This window comes from Pecten maximus, chromosome 10, assembly GCF_902652985.1.
Source record: "Pecten maximus chromosome 10, xPecMax1.1, whole genome shotgun sequence".
NCBI lineage: Eukaryota > Metazoa > Mollusca > Bivalvia > Pectinida > Pectinidae > Pecten > Pecten maximus.
The window spans coordinates 34628760-34650917 of NC_047024.1; the positions used below are offsets into that span (position 1 = coordinate 34628760).

At 34.9% G+C, this 22158-nt stretch overlaps 1 protein-coding gene across 1 annotated transcript in view; it reads right to left on the minus strand.

Annotated features, from left to right (window-relative positions):
- Positions 1-1354: 1354 nt before the first annotated feature.
- The window catches only part of LOC117336218 (gamma-aminobutyric acid type B receptor subunit 2-like), a 44898-nt gene continuing 24094 nt past the window's right edge, over positions 1355-22158 (minus strand). The window contains exons 6-17 of the mRNA XM_033896675.1: positions 17575-17775; positions 17159-17392; positions 15313-15373; positions 14592-14675; positions 14104-14254; positions 12639-12768; positions 11553-11660; positions 9610-9732; positions 6412-6744; positions 5533-5647; positions 4346-4401; positions 1355-3025 (exon numbers count right to left, since the gene is read on the minus strand). Coding sequence (XP_033752566.1) covers positions 2951-3025; positions 4346-4401; positions 5533-5647; positions 6412-6744; positions 9610-9732; positions 11553-11660; positions 12639-12768; positions 14104-14254; positions 14592-14675; positions 15313-15373; positions 17159-17392; positions 17575-17775 — 1671 coding nt within the window. The 3' untranslated portion in view covers positions 1355-2950. The remainder of the gene's footprint in view (positions 3026-4345; positions 4402-5532; positions 5648-6411; positions 6745-9609; positions 9733-11552; positions 11661-12638; positions 12769-14103; positions 14255-14591; positions 14676-15312; positions 15374-17158; positions 17393-17574; positions 17776-22158) is intronic.

A 22158-nucleotide genomic window follows, 5' to 3' on the forward strand; every position in this document is an offset into this window, starting at 1 on the left:
AAGCGATTTTAATGATTGGCAGTTTTACTTATATCCGCATGTTAAATTAGATGCCAACAGCCATTGATGTTTCCTGTGGGATTTAAGCGGAATGAGAAATAATCTGGTTCCATGCACTCTATATCTAGGGATAGAGATGTGGCATATCGCCATTCTATCTAAGGATACACCACCTGTCATGGTGCTGGACTCCCAGCTACAACAGTTGGTATAGATTTAGTGACTTAACAAAGTCATTCCGATGCCATGCCTAGGTTTGAAAATGCTAATTTAACGAAACAGACAAATAAATAACAATATTTTGGCAAATTACAGGTACAAATGGACGATAGCGTTTGCAGTGTAAGAAACTGGTGTTTTGTGGCCGTATCTTTCGTCCTCGGTTCAGCAAAACACAAAGTATCAATATACCCCATGTCTCTGACAATTTTCATCTAACGTCAATTTCTTAAGCATTGGTTGTTATATTTTTGACATGCATAGGAGTAATACATGTACATAAATTGGGTGTTGTAGCATATCAAGTCGCGTGCGTTAGCGCACCACGTTGGATACTCTAGAACACCAAATGTATGTTCTACCTTAAATCATTTCAAAGATATGACAACCAATGCTTATATTTACATTTGGTAATGTCATTGTCGTTAAGAAAAAAAATGAAGTACTGAAATAGATCTATTTGATGGAACAGCCTTTGATTTCGCGGAGAATTCCAGTGGGTTCCAGCTGTTGTCACGGGCAACCGACTAAACATTGACAGTAAACAAAATAGTGTCAATGATAAACTGTCTATATAACGATAAGTTCAACACTGCTATCAATTTCAAATATTTATTTTATATTGACAAAGTTTATTTGTTACAATATCTTTCCAAGATGCGCAAAATGACCCCTTGAACTCTGATCAACGTATGTATTACTACGCAGCAGCCTAAATGTAAAATGTCAACACTGGGATATATCATATTTTTTCGTTTCCCCTAAAACTACAGTTGGTATAAGATTAGATAAGATACATACCTGTAGAAGAAAATATTTTAAACTCTGATTACATTTTTGTGTCATCGGTGATATAAAGAGATGATCGTCATCTAATACCAGAATAATCATGCGTTTTATCGTGTTTTGTCTGAGGAGGTGACCGAGTGTGGCCAACGCCAAACATTAATGGCTAAAAAGTTTAGATATTTGCAGCTACTTATATTAATAACATATATTTTAGCCGAATAAATGAAAAATGATTCAATATGTATCAACATAGTTTTTATATAGTTTTTACTCATGTTGATATATGATTTGATGATTAGTTATTGATATGAAATTGAATTCTCGAATTCATGCCATTCATAGATAATTTTTTTTTTTTTTTTTTTAGATATTTGAATCCCAAAATCAAACTATTATAAATATTTGAATTAATGAATCAATAATATTCATGATTACTCGAAATTGTCACAGCACATAATTCAACAACGATCTGTTGCCTTCAAATATATACATTACATAATTCACACTATGCTTCGATAACTCCAGTATACTGCGATAGCTGTATACTTCTGTAAAAAAAAACTTATTTTCGCGGCGAATTAATTTCACGTTTTCATGGCTAACAAGTTTTTCGTAGAGATTTGATTTGCAATTTACAGTCACAAAATGCCTACACTATCGGATAGAAACCATTTATCGGCGATTAATTTTCGCGAATCTTAATCGACCGAGAAATACGCGAAAATAAGTTGTGTTACAGTATTCGAGCATTTAACCGTTGTCATATCACGTGTGTTACCTTTAATATCGACCTGTCTACCATTATGTCGTTTCTGTGTGTAATTCCAGCCTTTTTCACTTTATGGCACCATCGCAGATTATGAATGAAGGATTTTTGAATTCAGCGTGACCTGGATATTACATTCTACCTTCTTCTAAGCATCTCGAATGTCATTTGGTCTATGGGGAATTGGTGTATTCTAAACTATACAGACAACACTTGGATATCCGTGTGAAGTGCGTCCCTGCTTCACCTTGTAATACAAACATGCATGTTTTATTTCTTAATATGATCTTTAATTCAATTCATACATATACAGAAAAAGCGATACAAAGTACAGAATAATTTTTTTTACAAAACATGTGTACAAAAGTTACAAAAACACTGTACAATATTTACAAAAACGCAAGTTAATAGTTAATTGTATAAGGTTAACAAAACGCAAGTTAATAGTTCATTTTACGAAAATGCAAGTTGATATTACCCTTAGATATTAACAAGAGATGCTGTATCTGTTTCGTCCTTTCTGGACTCAACATTGATATCAGGGGATAAAGGAATGTAGAAAGGGTGTCAAGATAATTACAATTAAAACCTGATAAAATCGTCGCCAACTTGTTTACAGCTTGGTATATGCCGCATTCTATTTTATTCGAACTTCAAACAGAAATACCACCGTTATTGATCAATCAAAACACACCAGTAGATCAACTAAAAATAGAAAAGACAAGCACGGGCATGTACTGTATGCGAGTACATGTATCAATTTATGTCAAACAAATGTACTTCTCAAACAAATGAATTTTAAATAGTTACCAAACGTAGAAATCTGTACTCTATCAATAACATCAAATATAAATGAATTAAGCATGACGATATAGCATTAGTATACTATGATTTGGGACAGCTGACGTCACATTTGACGCCATAAAATGATAAATAGATTGTTCAATGTGTTATCATTTTATGATATATTTGTCACAGATGTCGGGGTTGGAGACTTTACTCGTATATCAACCTCATCTGAAATAAAACTCATATGTGGTATAAATATTCCGCAAGATCTTGATTTCTTTTCAGCTGTGGCCATTTCTTCATGTTAACATCATTGCTTTAAGATTCTGTTAATGCAAGACCAGTTTCACGAAACACGTTTTGTAAGCTTCCGCTGACATTTGCCTCTCAGAGAGATAGTACTCGACCTGTAGATGATGTACTTGCTTCGTCCGACTTGCTTTTCACTTCAAGCATTAATATCTGCAAAATTGAAATACTTCAATGCTATCAATTCAAAAACATATATCATTTTGAAATTAGTACAATTGTTTAGAAACAAGTTTGGCCAATATTGATTACTTGTTGAAATTGAAATTCCCATTGTTTTGTAAGCATTCGATATGTGTGTGGTTGCTATGGAAATTGCACACAAGTGCAAACAACTTAAAACAACGCAATTAAACTATGTGTATAGAGCCTACAAGAATTTATTAGCACATATTTCATGTACCGCTGTAGTGATTCAATCTTGCATGTAATACGCATTTTCATAAGCTTAAACATTATATCATCAGCCAATAACGTGATACCGACGTTTCCGTTTGTCATGTCCCTTTCGATCTGCTGATACAGTGGCGTAATTATTTCTGAGAGAAACGATTTTATCAACAAAAGTGTTTATCCACAGAATGTATATAACAGATTAAATTATGAGGATTAATTTGAATATATTGTATGGTATGGAGTTGTTACACAATAAAAACAGATTGCTGTATCATTATAAACCGCTTTGTGATTTGTTTAAATAACATCCCGTTTTTTGTGTTATAGCTTCATAACATAAACATCAATATGATAAAGATACGCACGGTATCTGAAGTTATACCAGTCCCTAACACTGGCACGTCAAATTTATACCGCCATCACCATCTCGAAAACAAGCAATCATAACGTTTTAGATTATACCATCGAATTTGCAAACGTATTCTTTTGGTATGAAAATGATAACATTGTAGTTCATGTAAAGATTTAAAAATAAACTAAGAATACTCTCCCTTAAGACCACAATCTTTATCATTTTTAATCGCTGTACATTTTGATTTAGGTGATAAAACATTACATCGAAATACAATCTCGATCCAATTCTATCTGACAGGGAGTTATAATTGTCTTCGTTTGATAAATATTCGGTGTGATATGTAGGGAACATTCTGACAGGCTTTGCAGCAGATGTACCGTAGTCCAAGTAGCCAACAAAATGTTAAATATGTGTTATGCTAGATAAAACCATGTTTTTAAACAATCAGCGGCATCAAATTTAAATTTGAGTATAGACTCTGATCGGGTGAGTTCAGTTGCTTGAACGCCTGGTCTAGACTCTGTTATTTACCGCCAAATAGGTAATTATCACCGTGCATATTTATGTTGATAAACTTTGTCATCTTGTTTCTACATGTGTGACACAAAGAAACAATGTAACAAAATGACGAAACTTCCTTTTACCACCTCCAACACAACATATTGATTGCAGTGTTTAAGGGCACATACGTTATTCAAGATATATATAAAAGTGCATGTTACCTTTGAATTGTGTGATTCATTCTTCATTGGTGTTCTCTCATTGGTGGTGGTGGTGCCTAAAATTAACATTTTTTTTTTAAAATTGGATTATTTATTTTTCTTTTTATTTATATTTTTTTTCATCATTTTTGGGATAAGTAATTATTAGGACATCATTCAGACATACAGAGAATGTTCAGTCCTTAAACGTTGTAGAATATTAATAACATTTACTTATTGACAGACCACATAATGTTTTGTCCTTCAGAAATGTACATAATTTAGTTTAAGAAAAATATTTCCTGTTATTCATATGGAGAGCACATCATAATTCTTTTTTTTAAACGACGCAAAAACAAAACAAAAATTAAAAAAAAAAAACCAATTAAACAAAAACAAACAAAAAACGAAAAAAGAAGATAATTAAGCTTGTAAAACACACCAACGACGACAAAAACATCATCGAGACGAGATGTCATTCTTTACAGCTATATGTTCATGCTCACGTGCAATGATCATAAATTCATATTATTAAAACAGTAACAAATATCTAATCTTGTTTTACCTGGCTTGGAAAATATTTACATTCGTAAACTAGTACCTCATTGAACGCTACATGTGTTGTGGAGGTATACATAACACAGGGATAATGATGGCTAAGTAGACATAAAGGATCTCACATGAGTGGTCATGCAATGTGGAATGTATCAAAGGACTTCAATCGATTCCACATGACATAACCACGAGTGAAAAAACTCTATTTATCACATAAATCATATTAATGATGATATACAAAATAAATGAAATTTAATTAATATGATGGATGAGCTTTTGCTATGTTTTTCTCTACAGAGACAAAAGAGCGACCTAAAGATAGTATGATGTAATATATCATTTATTAAAGAGTTGATAAATTTTGTTCAGAATTATTGGCACAGAAATAAAGATATTGTAAGCACGATATTCAATCAATCTCGTGATATTTCTTTTCGGTCTACTCTCTTTGCATTTGACATGATTTCACAGAACATTTCCATAAAATATCCCTGACCATGTATCTGTTGCAATCTCAGAAGAACTCTATAGTTTAAATGTTGTGTTTTCTGATTTTTTTTCAATAATAGGTATCCAAGATCTTTCAACGCAACCTTCCATTGATTCAAATCTTGAGTGGTGAGGGGTGACTGGTGAGTGGTGACTGTACTTACTATGTGGTAGTGTCGTCATTTTAGTGGTGGCTGAAATAGTTGGGACTTCTGATTTAGATTTTCTCTTTAATGTCGACACAAATCTGATGTTTTCTGTTTGATTCCGCAGAGCAATCTACAAAATGATACATGCACATTGATTACTTTTCCAATCATGTGTGGTGAATTTAACCCTACATATAAATCTGCGATCGGAGATATGTCGTAAAGAGCACATTGATCATAGAAGCTGTGAATGATGAACTATTATTAAAAAAAAAAACGTTTACACAAAAATCGATAGTGTTGCTCATACAATGTAAAATAGCGCATATTCATAACGATGATTCAAAGGCGTCCTAACGTCTACAGTTAACCTCACTGTCTACTGACACTATATATTAAACTACTCCAGATTCCCGCAGGCATCGTAGATTGTAGCGTGCAAGTGAAAAAAACTTTGTTGATTTGATAGCAAGTTAGGTTTCAATACATTACATGATGGGTTTTCATGCAAAGTTAAACCTACCTATCTATGTTCTGAGGTTTTTTTTTACAACAACATTCCAACATAGTGTTTCTCCAATGCGTTGGAATTCTTTTCTTAACAAAATGCAAACATACGTGTATAAACATTACTCTGAGGACCTTTTCTCAACAAAATTCGTATATAAATTTTTAATGCATCGCACGTGTTTTTCTTTTTTCCTAACATGTCCATTCTACATGTATTTTCAATGCTATTTCCTTAACGCAATTCCGACCTTCATGTACTTTTAGTATGTTTAAGTTTATTTATTACATTGTTCAACTTATATGTATTTCAATGCTTTGACTATGTTTTTTTTTTTACTAAGTTTTTGCTACATGTCAATGTTTTGTTTGTATTTCTTTTCAAACCTTTGGTATGAAGAGGATACAGAGGACGAGAGAGGTACAGAAGACCGTCAAGCAGTTATGGAGGACGTATTTGATGAGGGACTGTTCCACTGTCAGTATATGATATGTGGGCACTCCAATGGCACACACCACTACTATGTTGTACACGCAGAAGCCGATGTATATGGAATCATTGAGGACTGCCACGTGGATATCACGTGTCTCCCAGGCCAGAAAGGTGCCAAAGGCTAGAAGAAGACCCTTGTATAAGTACTCGGCGGCCGCCCAGTATACAAAGAAATGGTTGTTACATTCCATAAATACCTCGGACAGTACCACGTCATCATCAGAGGCCTGCAAAATAGTCATCAGATCAAATGAATTCTGTAACATCATTTTGTTCTAATTTGCTATCATACAAATGTAATCGATCTCTACGTTGCTATCTAACAAATTGTCTCTGCGTTGCTATCTAACAAATTGTCTCTGCGTTGCTATCTAACAAATTGTCTCTGCGTTGCTATCTAACAAATTGTCTCTGCGTTGCTATCTAACAAATGTCATTTATGTCTGCGTTGCTATCAAATATAAGTCACTCTTCTCTATTTTGCTGCAGGCAAATGTCACCAATCTCTCGTTTGGTATCACACAAAATCTATTTGAGCTTTTAAATACTATCTTTATCATGTCTTGTGCAATAATGTTAAAATCTCCAAATAAAAGAAATCCGAAGTGGGTAAACCATTTTTATAATGCCTTTTATGTAGTTTTATCGTTTTGAGAGTTCGTGTATTACAAATTTTGCTAACAAATTGTAATAATTGCCTACACAGCATATATCGAATCTTTTCTTTGTTATTTCTTTTAACCTCATTAATTTCTATTTTGCTGTCCAACAAATGTCACTTATCTCTATTTGGCTATATAAACAAATGCCATTTATCTTACAAATGTCTTGGGTAAAACAGAGCTGTGCAATATTTTAAAAATATTTTAAAGTGGGTAACGCATTGTTTTAATATTTTTTCACGTTTTTTTTATCGTTTTGCACTTTCGTGCAACATGAATTTTCAAAAATTGTAATATGAAAAAAATTAATCAAATCTACCTTAAAATGTAACACCAAATTAGCAAAAAGATGGGCTTTTCATTAATGATGAAATGCATGGAAAACGGGAGATAACTCGTACTTCTCGTTAAGTAATATGCGTTTCACTTTGCATTGACCCCTATTTCTAACACGAAGAAATAACATAGCAACAAATTGGCGACTATCACGCTGTACTCGCTTGTTGCTTTCTAAAACCAAATAAAGATCTTATAGAAATTCAAAATGAAAAAATGATGTTATTATATATGTTATATAACGGTCAAATTACATGCGAAAATTCGTAATAACTTTTTTGAGAGATTTTATTTAAGCATTAAACTGTCTTTTTATGGATTATATGGTCTATATAGATGCCAGAGCTTTGCAGACAATCTTCATAATGCGCGCTAGCGCATTATGAAATGATTGTCTGCAAAGCTCTGGCATCTATATAGACCATATAATCCATAAAAAGACAGTTTAATGCTTATATTTACGTTTTCTATATTAGTTTCTTTTCGATTTCAACTTTAATTTTCATTATAATTTGAAATCTGACTTTTACCGACGTTTCCATTGTCAGAGGTCAACAAATTGAACAGCCTATTGTGATTCACGTGCTGATTGGCAAACAAAAAATAAAAAAAATAGTGCGTGGAAATAATTAAAAAAATACTGAAAACATCATCAGATATTTTAATAACAATATTAATAATATTGGTAGTCAGTATTTCAGAATATACGGATGAATTATTCAGTTTGTTAACGATTTCGGATTTAAAAAAAAAAAATTACCATCCGGAACAATTATTCGGATGGAAATTTCACCCGTCACCACGCGCACGCAACGGCTGACAGCATTGACAGAGTTTAGCTATGAAAGTTGAATGTGCAGTGGGAGAAAGTGGAATTCGCCAAAAAACCAGATGTAAACATGTTCTTTGATTGCATGGAAACCTGATTACAGTTTATAGTAGCTACAACAGCACCGGTGTCAGGGATACGACCAATGAGAGAAGTGACAGTGGCCGAGGGAGTTCGACGAGCTTCAGCGACAACGTTGCTTGTGACGGGTACCATGGCTGTTTCAAGTTTAGGATGCGTTAGACACGATAATGCACCACTTGATGCTTTCTTTTGTGAAGAAGAAACTGTTCTATTGTACGACCGGAGAGAAGCCTCGTTCTTATGATTTGACATAAACATGATGTGTCGGGTTTCAAAATTTTTGTCATTCAAAACACTGGATGGCGGTTGCGCGCAAATAATGTGGTGTGTAATGATTTTCCACTCTGGCCCTGGAACAAATATCTGTCAACATATGTGTTTATTAAATCTTGTTTTATTTCCTTTTCGTGATTGTTAACCATTCTTACCTTTATTTTCGTTTTAAATTTTAAGATTTGTTTTCTGGTCTCGTACTCGATCCGATAGCATGATGAGCAATTATAAGATGCCATTTGTTTACATTGGTTGCAAGTAGTTCCGGGGGATCCGGTCGCGTATGAATAACACCCGAATGCACGATTTGGGTGTCAGTTATGCATAGAATGGTGTCACGCTTTGGGTGTCAGTTATACTCTCATAGCCTGCAAATTTGTTTAGTTTGTTTATATCATGGCTTTGCCATCCAAATGTAAATATTTTAATATATTGTGACAGTCGACAAAAAGCCAAACGATCTATTGCACTAATAAATAGCGGTAAGAAGGAAATTTCCGATATGATTGAAAAAAGATATTGTTGTGTGAAGCTAAGGTCGTTGTAGATTGTCTTACTTTATTCAGATGCCTAATGAAGTAGATGTTGTTGTATATAGAGGCCTTTATTGTTTTGTTGTTATTGTTGATTAACAGTTTTTGATATAATAATTATATCTCTAGATAATGGCCTAGCATTTCCGGATTGATGACAAATATATCTCTGTAGGTTTATCAAGTTTCGGAACTTAGTAGCACGAATTATCCTAATTGGATTGCTGAGCTGGAACATGCGTAATTGTTTTTATTGTATTGTCGGATTTATTAATGAGGCCTATTTTTATGGATACCATTTCTATAATGAGTCATTTACTAGTGATTTTTTTTTTTTTTGCCACCAGGAGAAAAATATCTACGTATGAGAATCACCTCTCTAGTGATCTGCATCTGTTCCATTTTCAGCGGATGGATGGCTGTCCAGGCCGTCAAGAGGATGACGTCAAGTAGTAGTAGTACCCCAACATGGCCAAACAGCTGAGAGTCTTTGATGACCTTAAAACATAACAAGATATTAAAATTTACGAGTTACTTCAGCATGAACGGAATTCATAGCAAAAGGTAACCGTTCAGAATATCTTCTTGAAATTACCCTGCCTGTCCATCTGGCTTTCGATTGGATGATTCCATAATTAACCCATCAATATATTTTCCTTATGTTTGTTTCATGAGTTTTCCGGAGTTTTTAATCTGATATGACATAGCAAACCTCCTTCGAGGAAGTTGTTTTACCCGTATATTTGTTTCCGTCATAAGTGATAATCGCATAATGACATAGAAGATCAACGATTCTAAAAAGGGTCTTTTCAACAACAACTGATATCAGTAAGATTGTTTGTTTGTTTGTTTTTTGTTGAACGTCCTATTAACAGCCAGGGTCATTTAAGGGTCATTTAAGGACGTGCCAGGTTTTGGAGGTGGAGGAAAGCCGGAGTACCCGGAGAAAAACAACCGGCCTACGGTCAGTACCTGGCAACTGCCCCACGTAGGTTTCGAACTCGCAACCCAGAGGTGGAGGGCTAGTGTTAAAGTGTCGGGACACCTTAACCACTCGGCCACCGCGGCCCCAGCCCAGTAAGAAGCATGTGTTGCGCGTAATAATAATCATGCAGTTCATTTCTATATCTATTTTCTATGTCCGAGTACCAAGCTATTGCGCTGATTCCGCTTCAATTTTTCTTGAATATGTAACTTCTAGTGTTCTACGTTATGTTTATGTTATTGTTCTACATTATGTGAATGTTATCGTTCTAGATTATGTTGATTTCATTGTTTTACATTATGCTAATGTTATTGTTCTAGATTTTGTTTTGTTTGTTTGCTTTTGTTTAACGTCATATTAACAGTCAGGGTCATTTAAGGACGTGCCAGGTGTGTTAGGTGGATGAAACCCGGAGTACCCGGAGAAAAACCACCGGCCTACGGTCAGTACCTGGCAACTGCCCCACGTAGGTTTCGAATTCGCAACCGAGAGGCGGAGGGCTAGTGATAAAGTGTCAGGACACCTTAACCACTCGGACACCGCGGCCCTATGTTCTAGATAATGCTAATGATATTGTTCTAGATTATGTTAATGCCATGTTCTAGATTATGTTAATGTTATTGTTTTAGATAATGTTAATGTTATTGTTTTAGATAATGTTAATGTTATTGTTCTACATAATGCAAATGGTATTGTTCTAGATTATGTTAATGCTATTGTTCTACATTATGTTACTGTTCTAGGTGATGTTAATGTTATTGTTCTAGATCATGTTAATGTTATTGTTCTACATTATGATAATGTTATTTTAACAAGTATGTTTTTTTCCGAGTAACAGTTGCATATAAATTGTACGATATGTCTTCAACTTTTTATGTATCATATATTGTTTAAACTGAATAAAATATAATATAAGAATGGACAAACATAACATCAAAACATGTTTTTTCTTTAACCTTTTAATTGTCTTTTTGTTTTATCATCTGTACACCACCTGAGATGCTTTCTAACTAATTATAATAGACAATATATTGAGTATATAATAAGTATTGCTTAAACTGAAAATTGATAATATTTGCGATATTCCAACATGGACGATTACAGCATCAAATCATAATCATGAGCAGAACAAAAATGGGCCATATTTCTTATTAGACACAGAAATATTAAAATTACATATCATCTGCCATCAAGAAACATTTTATGAAATATTTTCGATACTACTTTTAATATTTTTCTTATCTAATCTATGAATCTTCAAAATTACATCCTCTGGTTACAGCAGTAGTTACAGTAATGCGGAGTAATGTCTATGCTATACACATAGGTTTACCTTTCGTGAGATGGACGATTGCTTGAAGAGTACGTGCACTCTCCAGGTCTTGGAAAAGAGGGCCCCAAAAATTGTTGTGAAGCCTATCGAATACACCCAGGTATTTACCTGAAAAACAAGCGTACTGGGCATTGCTAAAACAATACATGGTCCCTACTGGCCCCCACTAAAATAGTAAGTGACTTTTACCAGGCCCTAAAGTCCCAGAAGCAAGATATATTAGGGTCCTTTATCATTGTGAAGTTATATCCAAATACACCAACGAATGAAGCCGCTAGAGCACAGTCAAACTTTCGCGTTACATACATACGTCGAAGACCGAATGAGAGGAAACCGATCGTCCCCCCCCCCCCCCCCCCCCCTGTTTCACCTGTATGGGACTGAAAAATGCATAGTTGTAAATGTATATGCGATTGCGTATATAGACTTCTAGGAAGCTCTGTCCGTCCGTCCGTCTGTAATTGTTGACACGCTGTAAATTATGATGACTCAAAAAATCATATGATTCAGAGGAATAGGATGGTTAATCACCTTTTGGTATGTTAACCTTTCGTAGTAATAAAATAAGTCGTTACCATGCGTAGGAATACAATTCACAAGTAATCAACCAATTACGACACCGATAGTTACACGTGTGTAATAAAGACAATTTATGAAATTCTTCTTCATTGGCAAAACTCAGTAGTCATATGATATAAGGTTTCAATGGAAAGACTGGTTCATGCTAAAATCTCTGAAAAGATAACAAAACGTTGATTGCTGATTCGTTTTAATTGAAACATATTATACCTTCAAAAAAGTTTCAATACTGCAACGCATCCTCGTGAACTGAATTATATTTTGTCTTATAAACATTTTTTGTATTATTAAGTCAGTAATAACTGCAACACTCATAATACCAAACATGCAACAATACAAATCAAAATATTTAAAAAAAAACTGAATTCAGATCCTATGAACCTAATCAGAACATACATGTAATAAACAAAGAAAGAAAATCAGGAAAATATAGGGGAAATCAAAATGAAAATGCTTAAAGGTTCGAAATCAGCTCAATACATTAACATTTTAGTGAGTATTGATTACCATACATGTGGCGTCCCCGACGTTTGGTAGACTGTAGGAGCTGTAGGTGGACACACAGACGGATATATACATGATGACAGCGCCAACGATTATCACGTTGTTTATGCGGGGGCTGGACATTTTGATGTTTCTGAAACAAAAAAGATTGTTGATAGTATATATTGAGGATTTTATTCAAACAAGCAAATGCTGTTCTTTGAATGCGTTCCATGAAGTTGACCAGATAAGCATCGATGTTGGCGTATGCAAAATGAGAGAACGTATTCGCTTCTGAAAATATACGGTAGCGCAGTTACCACATAGCTTTTCAGAAATCGCATTCTTTCCTTGTTTCGATATCAGCAAAGACATTAAAAAATCAAATAATTATTGAAAGCAGATTATGAAATAATATTTTAAATAGACATGCATGATTACCATAGAGATGACATGCTATAGGCATGCATGACAAACTCCGCATCTGATACCATCTGTGTACATGTAACATAACCATGAAGTGGGCCTTAATTACTCATGTTTCCATTTCTTCTCTAGGTGGACTATATTAATTTGCCAAATTTAATATGTTTCATTTTTCCAAGTATTTACATCAATCTGCGCGTATGAAAAAATGAGTTGTTCGCCACTGTAAATGCCCAGTAAATTAGGTGAAAAATCCGGGGTCAGAAATAACACACATGTCAGTATATCAGGGTTTTAGAGAAAGTAAATGGGACTTTCTAAATAAATAAAGCACAATCAGATTCGGTGGAGAATTGCAATGACGTTTTCAGCTAAAATACCTGGATCCCGCCACAGTGTGATGCCTGATTTTGTATATAATCAAAATTAACTTGTAATGTCTTATCTATACCCATTTACAATCAATATAAATACACAATCATCACTTAAACTGTCCGATTCTATCTCATCTTATCAATGGTCCGACTCGAAATTCGTGCCAAATCCTTGTGTGTCAGACGGTCGAAATAGACGATCTGTTAGACGCTAACATGGAACTATTCATTTGATCATAACACTATGATGATAACATTCAATAAGTGTAGCTTCACCTTTCATCAGTTATACAGCTCGCATCAAGGTCGCAACCAACTCCTAACAATTTCGTAAAGATGGCTGCCCAGTCAAATCGAAGCGGGAGACAACCGTAGACAACATTGAATCGACGGAACGTTTTTTTTTATAATAATTTCTAAATCCATCGAAAAAACTATTATTTTAAATAACTCATGTTGTTTTATGGTTAATATGTTGCATAATCGTCTTCCATCATGATACAGTTTGATCATCCTCTCATGATGGCCAATTTTAACACAAACATACGACTCTATTTAAGAAGGTCTGCAAACTAGACTTATATTTCTTCAATCTACTTAACTTTTAGTTTGTATGATGTCCAACCTAATGTCAAATGCCTAATTGGTTGTATAAAAATTTTATTTGAATATTTATAAATATAACTTACCTATTTTCTCTGAAGTATAAATTGAACGTGAGAAAACCCAAAGCCATTAAAAATCCCAGGGTGGCTATAATAATCATCGAAACCATGGCACTAAAAGGAATGGTGAAGTATTTGGTTATATTGGTGAATACATCTTTAGGAACCTTTCCGCCTGAAAATAGAAATACCAATAAAGTGTATTTTCCCAACATTCGTATTAAAATGGCTATCCTTCCGACAAAGAAACCATATTATCGACTGAAAAGAACAATGGGGCTATCGAATGATTTATACAGATACATACTTTACACTATTATGACCGTCAAAATTATTGAGCATTTATCATTATTTCAAAGCGAATAACTATTAACTTCATCAAAAAAAAAAATCTTACTCCATCTTTATTTGGTCGCATTTGTGATCCTGTTTAGGACAACAGTGTGCATATGACAGGCATAATATGAATTCGTTTTAACAGTTGAATACAATAATGAATTCATTGGACAAACCTTGAAACAGTAAATTAGGATTAATGGTCCAATTTAAAGAGTCATCTTCGGGATCATATTTGGCAACAGATGTCCTTATAAAATCTGAAATGAAGGTTTTCAAATATTTCAAAAATTAAAAATGTTATTTACTTAATTGTTATCATTTTAAATATGATTGTGAATGTTCTTGATGCTCTACAACGTTCTGCTTTGCCAGTAATTCATTGAGAAAAATATGAATACTTGCCTGTCTGAAATACTCTCCCTAATATTATCAAAATGTAGTTATACATGGCGTTAGAGTATCGCTTGATAGTTCTTATAAATCGTTTGAATATATGATATTATCATGTTAAAATGTCACTGCTGAAATGTTTAAACATGGAAAATAGACCTTAAAATGAGTGTGCGCGTGTCTTTAGTTAGTGCTATTGAGCGCTTTTTAGGATGATTTTTCCCTCTCTAACACCATGATGCTTTGATAACAAAAGTCGTTATCAACTCTTGTTACAAATGATACAACTGTACGATGTAGAAAAATGATATGTGTATCATCAGGAATCGGCCAGCTATGTACATCTAATGAGAGGCGGAAACCACAAAATACAATAATGATAAGATATTATCTGAGAATATCAATTAGAAGAAGAACAATAAGATAATTGCAAAAATGAAGCCTGCGCACCAGCTAAGACCTGGTGATAATGAGGACGTGAAGTTCAAAGCATTGATATATTACCTTTGTTTGATTGGATGTACGAGAATCCAACACGTCTCCCGTTATTGAACGAAACAGGTCCCTGAAGATCAAATATATTCGCAAATAATTGGCATATCAGAGTTTCAATGTAAGTCAATTGATGGCGTTATAGCTTTAAGCTGGTGAGGTATCATATAACAGTGACTACCGGCGGCAATACAACACATCCAATGTTATTGCAGGTCATTTAGAGCAGGACAGTAGTGCACCTTGTTCATTATTTAGTATCAACGATGTATAGCTGGTTTCAAATCAAAAGATAGGTAAAATCACTTAAATTGTACTTTAGAACTCTTTTAGGCATTTTACCTATGTTGCAAAAGGAATATTATCAGACGGAAATATAATATTATACAGTTGAGTTGTTTCAAGAGTTATTATTTAAGGATTGAATCTTGATTTGGTCGATTTCATGGGGTCATGAATTGAGTTGCTCTTGAGACAAATTTAATGAACTGCGAAGCAGTTCATATTGAATTTGTCTCAAGAGCAACTCAATTCATGACCCCATGAAATCGACCAAATCTAGATTCAATCCTTATATTTCAATTGTTTTTTTTTTTCGAATAAAAAAGTCGGTCTAGATATTAATATCTTGTAGCTTGTGCAAGTCTAAATGCGGAAAAGCCCGAGGAGTTCCGGATTGTGCATGTCTTGTCGGTCGAGTAAAATAGTCCGCAATTTTAGGATTAAAAACAGCATTATTTTGTCAAAAAAAAAGTATCTAGCATATCTGGTCTTTCATAAAATACAAGAATACATTATAAATTTGATAATTTTAATAATTAATCCATGTTTATAACAACAATGTAAAAAAGTGAAATAGTTCCGCGGAAGGATTTTAACCATGTATTCATACGCACTGATCAGTGTTAATCTGGTCAAATTCATGAGCAAATGAAACAGATTAAGTTTGGTAGTTTCATCGAGTCGAACTTGAGTAGAAATTGAAATATTCAGCGATCAACTATATTTCCTCTAGAGAGAAACAAACAGTGGTCTCAACACCTGAAGGGCTTTTGACAGTTGAGTGATAAGGCATACAACAAAGCCTGGACAGAAATTTCTTTTCACCTTTCTGACTTGAAATAAACCGCTATCTCTAGGCGTTAATAAGGATTTGCCGGTTAGAACTTTTTGAGCATTGGCAAGTTTGTTCCGATTTTCTTGTACAATGTAGTTTCGCTGGAAAATCCTTAACTTCCATTTACATAGAAAGTCAAGTTACTGTCAGAGATAGGCCGTTTAAGATTGATATTCCTCGTCTGATAATCATCAACCCGTAATGCCATAGTTTTCTCCTATACTTCATCATAATCATAGGAATGTTTGAACGCGCTCGGATGTTCAACGTCGTCAACCGTCTCAACCGTTTGGACGGTTGACCGGGTTTTCTTAATTTACATTTACTTAGAACGTTAGACATCAAAAACTACGAACTTATTGATTTATGTGAAACAAGTCATATCAATCTTTTTGCATGAGGTGTATTACAATTTGACGAAGGAGAAATGTCACGTAGTCGGACAGGAGAACTAGCTACTTTTGTCACGTTCGAAAGGGGGAATTGATTCCCAGGTCGTTTAGATGAAATCACTGTGCCACTAGATCATCACTCAGATTGAATTGTTAAATAATGCTGATTTTACTGTAAGTCGTTGTTGTATGATCTTGAATATTTCTATTTTCAGATGACCAACACTGATTCCTACGTGTTATGCGAAAGATAAGTAAATATTAGAAGCCGGGAAAATCATCCAAAAATAACATGTTATAACACGGAATATACATGCACATATATAACAATATACCTAAAAATACTTACTGAAACACCCTGAAAATGTACATGGTCCATCTTTTCCTGAATGATGTTTAACATTTCGCTGTTATTGTAGTTAAAGTCAGTTAGTATCGATCCATTCAGACAACACAGGGAAGCATTCAAACCCAGCGCTATCGCCCAGGCGGTGTCATACGCAAATGTGTGCTTCCGGGAAATCTTGTAGGTAGGGAACTGCGCAAGGTGACTTCGGATGAAGTCGTCATATTCGGCAACACTCTAAATCATAAAAAACTCCTCGTGCTGATGAATATAAATATTTCATTCTAACAAAGCATCTTTCTGATACACTTTCACTTAAACTAATGGACTTTTTTATTATAATTCTTAAATGCTGTCTTTTGTAACTAATTGAATACTACCGTGAAAAAAACGGTTCATGGCTAAATGATTTGGCGTACCCTGCCGCTTATGGTACGTTGATCTGCCTCCCCCATAGATTCATGGTCGAGTGTGATATAGCCCTGAGCTGCCTCCAGTATCTGTTCCCGTGTACATTCTGTACCAGTACCATCCAGACTCGAACCTGACCAAGACGTGTACATCGAGGTACCCGACAGTATCCAAACGTACTTATTACCGTACATTCCCTGTTTGTACACCTACAACAAATATGTCGAGTTATCAATCACTGTAGGAAGTAATTTATCGAGCAAATACCATCGTTTCACATAGTAAGACGAGCTAACAGACAATTAATCATATGGTATCATAAATGATCGAAACGAGTATAACGCGACGCATACAATTTTAAGTAACCATTCCCTGCAACACATAATTGGTCGAGGTAATAATACCCTGGCTCATAATAAGTCGAGTTACCAGACACTCCAAAACACAGAATTTGTCAGATAGATAATAACCCAGAACATTATGAGTCGAGTTGCCAGACACTGCAACACATAATTGGTCAAATTAAGGCCCAAATATTGGAATAGTTTGGCGAAGTTCGTGATTCAGAATATATGTTAGAAAATAACCACTAAAATGATGCAAAATTAACACTAAAACAAACTTAAGTTGGCTGGTATCATCAAAAGAATAGACAGTAATGAGAGTTAGTACGTGTGTACAAACACTATAATGATTATACGAAATTTCCACAAAAAAATAAAGGAAAAAAAGGAATATAAAACTTGTTACCGTGTGTATACTCGGCGTGCACAAAACATGAATTCGTAAACAAACAAAAGCTAACGAGAGATAAATAAAAAAGAAGGGGAACTGGAATTAGTTCGTCGAAGGACAAGAATTAGAATAAATGATAGGGAAAAGAATTGAAGGATGTAAAAAGTGCAACGGATGTTGAAATCAGACGGAGAGAGGTGTTTTTGTAGATCAACATATTGCCTTTTCCCTACAATAGTAAGATGATACGTCTAATGCTGTGAGCGTGTAGCTTGCAGCTTATAACTAGATGATACTAGCAGCCTTGTAAACTTGCATGCATCACATTTGTAATTCCCGATGGAAACATAAAATTAAGGTATATATAGTCTCAACAATCTATTGTCGTACTGTCGAATACAATGTCATTGGCACATCTCAACATAAGTTCTGTTGTTCTTTTAAAGAACGTCTGGTAAATAAAAAAGATAAAAAAAAAAAAAAAAAAAAACTCAGGTATATGTTATTTCTGATTATCTTATTTTATTGATTCAGGTTAACATTGCCTACTCATTTTTCTCAACCTGGTACAAACATAGGATGTAGTTTAATTGTTTCAAAAGTAAGAAATTGTGTAGCATGTCTTCTAAATGAAAAAGTCTATGCTTATCATCTGTCAAACCATAGCTATCGACCATCGAATCCTGGAAAATGATTAAACGACAGTAAAAAAGTAGTTTTTGTCTGAATAATTATTTTCCCATGGAACGATATTGTTACGGTATTATGATGTTAATGGGAAACGGTTGAAATAGGATATTAGTATAACCATGGCAACTTAGAACACAAGTCTATACAATCCAGCATCATGCCCAATGTTCTCAATTGATTCTTAGCAGTATGGACCCAGACTCCGTCTAACACACTATTAACCTTTGTCAATTCTACCTATTTTGGAATACATAACTAGAAAAAAAGTTCCTGCCTGGCGGTTTTGTAGCTAAAGAAGCTAATTGAGCTAGGCTGATATCTACCGGTTTTTTTTTTAAATATTTTGTATACCTTTTGACCACCTACATTACTTTGACTGTATAGCGTCCTTATCCTTATTGTTATTTTGCGGTTGTCATCTTATCTTAAAAGCGATCGGTAAAGAAGATTCTGCTACTTACTATGTGGGCTAATGTAGCGTCCCATTCTGTTACTTATTAGTGTATTCATGTAAAATATACATAGTTGTGCATTGTTGTAAATATTCCAATGACGTCACGTTGTTTACAGGTCCCGCGTTGTGTCTGTACTGCCTGACACGTCAGCTTAATTCTGTGCTTTTAAAAGTTTTTGTTAGTATTATTATGTTTAAATTAATCACATATGATAAAACAATCTCGATCAATACCAGGTATGAATGTAGTTTACTTTCACTTTATCAGCATATTCGAGATCGCAGATTGGATCGGCTGCCATGGCAACGACGAGGATGTTGGTTATACCAGTCGTGGATATACAAACTGGTGTATGCAACCAAAAACTTCTACATACCTCATGTGTTTGGATATCACCAATTACCCGAAAGCAATCCAATCAAATGAGATTGTCGTGAAGGTTTTTGTACGTGAACAATGAAAAGTGCTGTACATTCTTACAAAAATGACAAACATCGTCAAAAGTATCTATAAAAGTAGTCAATTGATCGAACGTGAATAGCTAAAAAGATGTACAAAACCTGTCTCCATTTCTAAGAAAGACGAACAATTAAATCACGTTTATTTGTACGAAAAACAGACGTTAATTGGTTGCTCTGGCCATATTTTACGGACAAAGTGTGAATGTAGTCTTTCGTGCAGGTCACATGACCACACGAGAATACGAAAACCGAAGAAAACATGCTGCATTTTGTTCTGTTCAATCATAAATGGAATATCAACCCGCATGCACAAATATATCATACGCCACTTAAGCAAATTGATCCAATGCCTTGTCACTGGTGTCGCTATTTCGTTTGTAATTTTTCGTAGTTATCTCCCTGAATATAGCTCTTCACTGATGCAGAACAGTACGTTGCAGTTTCTGTTATAATAAGGCGATATGCGTCCTATTTCTTTAACTCCTAAACCAGTTCAGCATTGTCAGTGTTTCTTTGTATTTCCCATTTCGGTCATCTCATTTAAACTGAACCAAAAAAAGCAACTGAAAAAAATTAATGGTCTGACTCTGCAAGAGCAATTATTCCACAAGAAGTATCATTTAAAAGTCGTGATATCAAAAGGAATGGGGCGACACTGATACGAAATAGTCCACAAACATTTTCGACATCTCCCTTTGGTAGAAAAAGATCTGGAAAGCTGGCAGCCATAAAATTGAGATTGAAAACCACATATTCCGATGCTGACAAACAAAATACGCCGCTAGGTGATTGTGCATAATTCTTCTGAATACGAAGTTATCTACGTGGATGTAATAGAAAAGACGAGGACAGTGACAGCACAGAAACCCTGTGGTACTTGGTACAAAAATATGCCTGGGTGTCAGGGATGCAAGGTAAAAATCCAGGCGTCTTTGGAGATTTCGAAGAGAATAAGTATATGACGTTAAATGAACACATTGAACTGTTGGTATAGAATGGAAGGATACTAGAATTTTATGAATGCATTTAGCACATAAGTATTATCGCCCATCACATCCGGGAAGACATGATCAACCATGATGCCCTCACGGTCGTGTGTCTAGACCTTGCTAATGCGAAGGGATCAATACCCCCAGCAGCTGATCAACGAAGCATTTCAGAATAACCATGTCCCGGGTCATATGAATGAGCGGGATCAGGAACCACTTCCTTCCAATCAGATTAATAGTGGGAAGTATTATAACAGCTAAGCAGACATTGGAAGATGGCTTATAACAGGATGTACAATTTCCATAAGTTTTGTGGTGAACCTATGCATCAGGGGTAGTGAATTTAATCATCAGGGGAGCAGACAAAGAAGTACAGCATTTGGTATCCGGATACCTCATAACAGAGGCTTCATGAACATTGCAACAGTCACAGCCATAACATACATTCAGGCACGGTGAATCTTGAAAACCCTTAAATATCCTGCAAAATGGATGAAAAGTACTATTCAAATGAAGGAAATCATGAAGATTAATCATCAAAAGAGGTAACGGAGATAAAGGGGTCATGAGGACGACAACCTATCGATATTGATCTACCTCTTTAAATGTTTGAAAATTTGGGCTGATGCCAGCAAAAGTGATGCCGGGTACAGGAAAGACTGATGACCTGTCTACCAGTATAGCTTATTACTTCGACTGACATGGCATCTGGCAGTATAAAGCCACAACAACGATCGTAGCTCTGGAGGGGCAGTCAGAAAGTCCCTGCGTAAATGTAAGTTTTAAAAGTGAGCAAATCTTATTATCGCTAGAGGAACCTCATGGAGAGAAAGGATATCGGGGATTACCAGTACATTCCCTATGGAGAGTGTTCTCGACAGTGTCAAGGACAGAGACAGGGAAACAGCAGAAGAAAGATAGTCAAATTCAGAAGAGCAGAGCACGGACCTATCCACAGACGGGCAGTGATTTGGCCAATCATTCCCGACTCGCGATATTTTACTTCATTTCAGGCTAGGAGTCGAAACGCCCGATGAGTGGTTGACCTGATTGACTACGTCTGTTGAACAGCAATTCAGCAATTGCGTTTGGATTATTCGTGTATATTATTTGTAATAATTTGGAAAATGAGCACCGATGTCTTGTACCACACATCTAAAATTATCATTTGGATTTTTTTGGAATTTCCAATGTTACGCCATAATGGTTATTGACGATAATAACACATGTGCTCGGATGGACCATTACTTTGCACTGAGAGT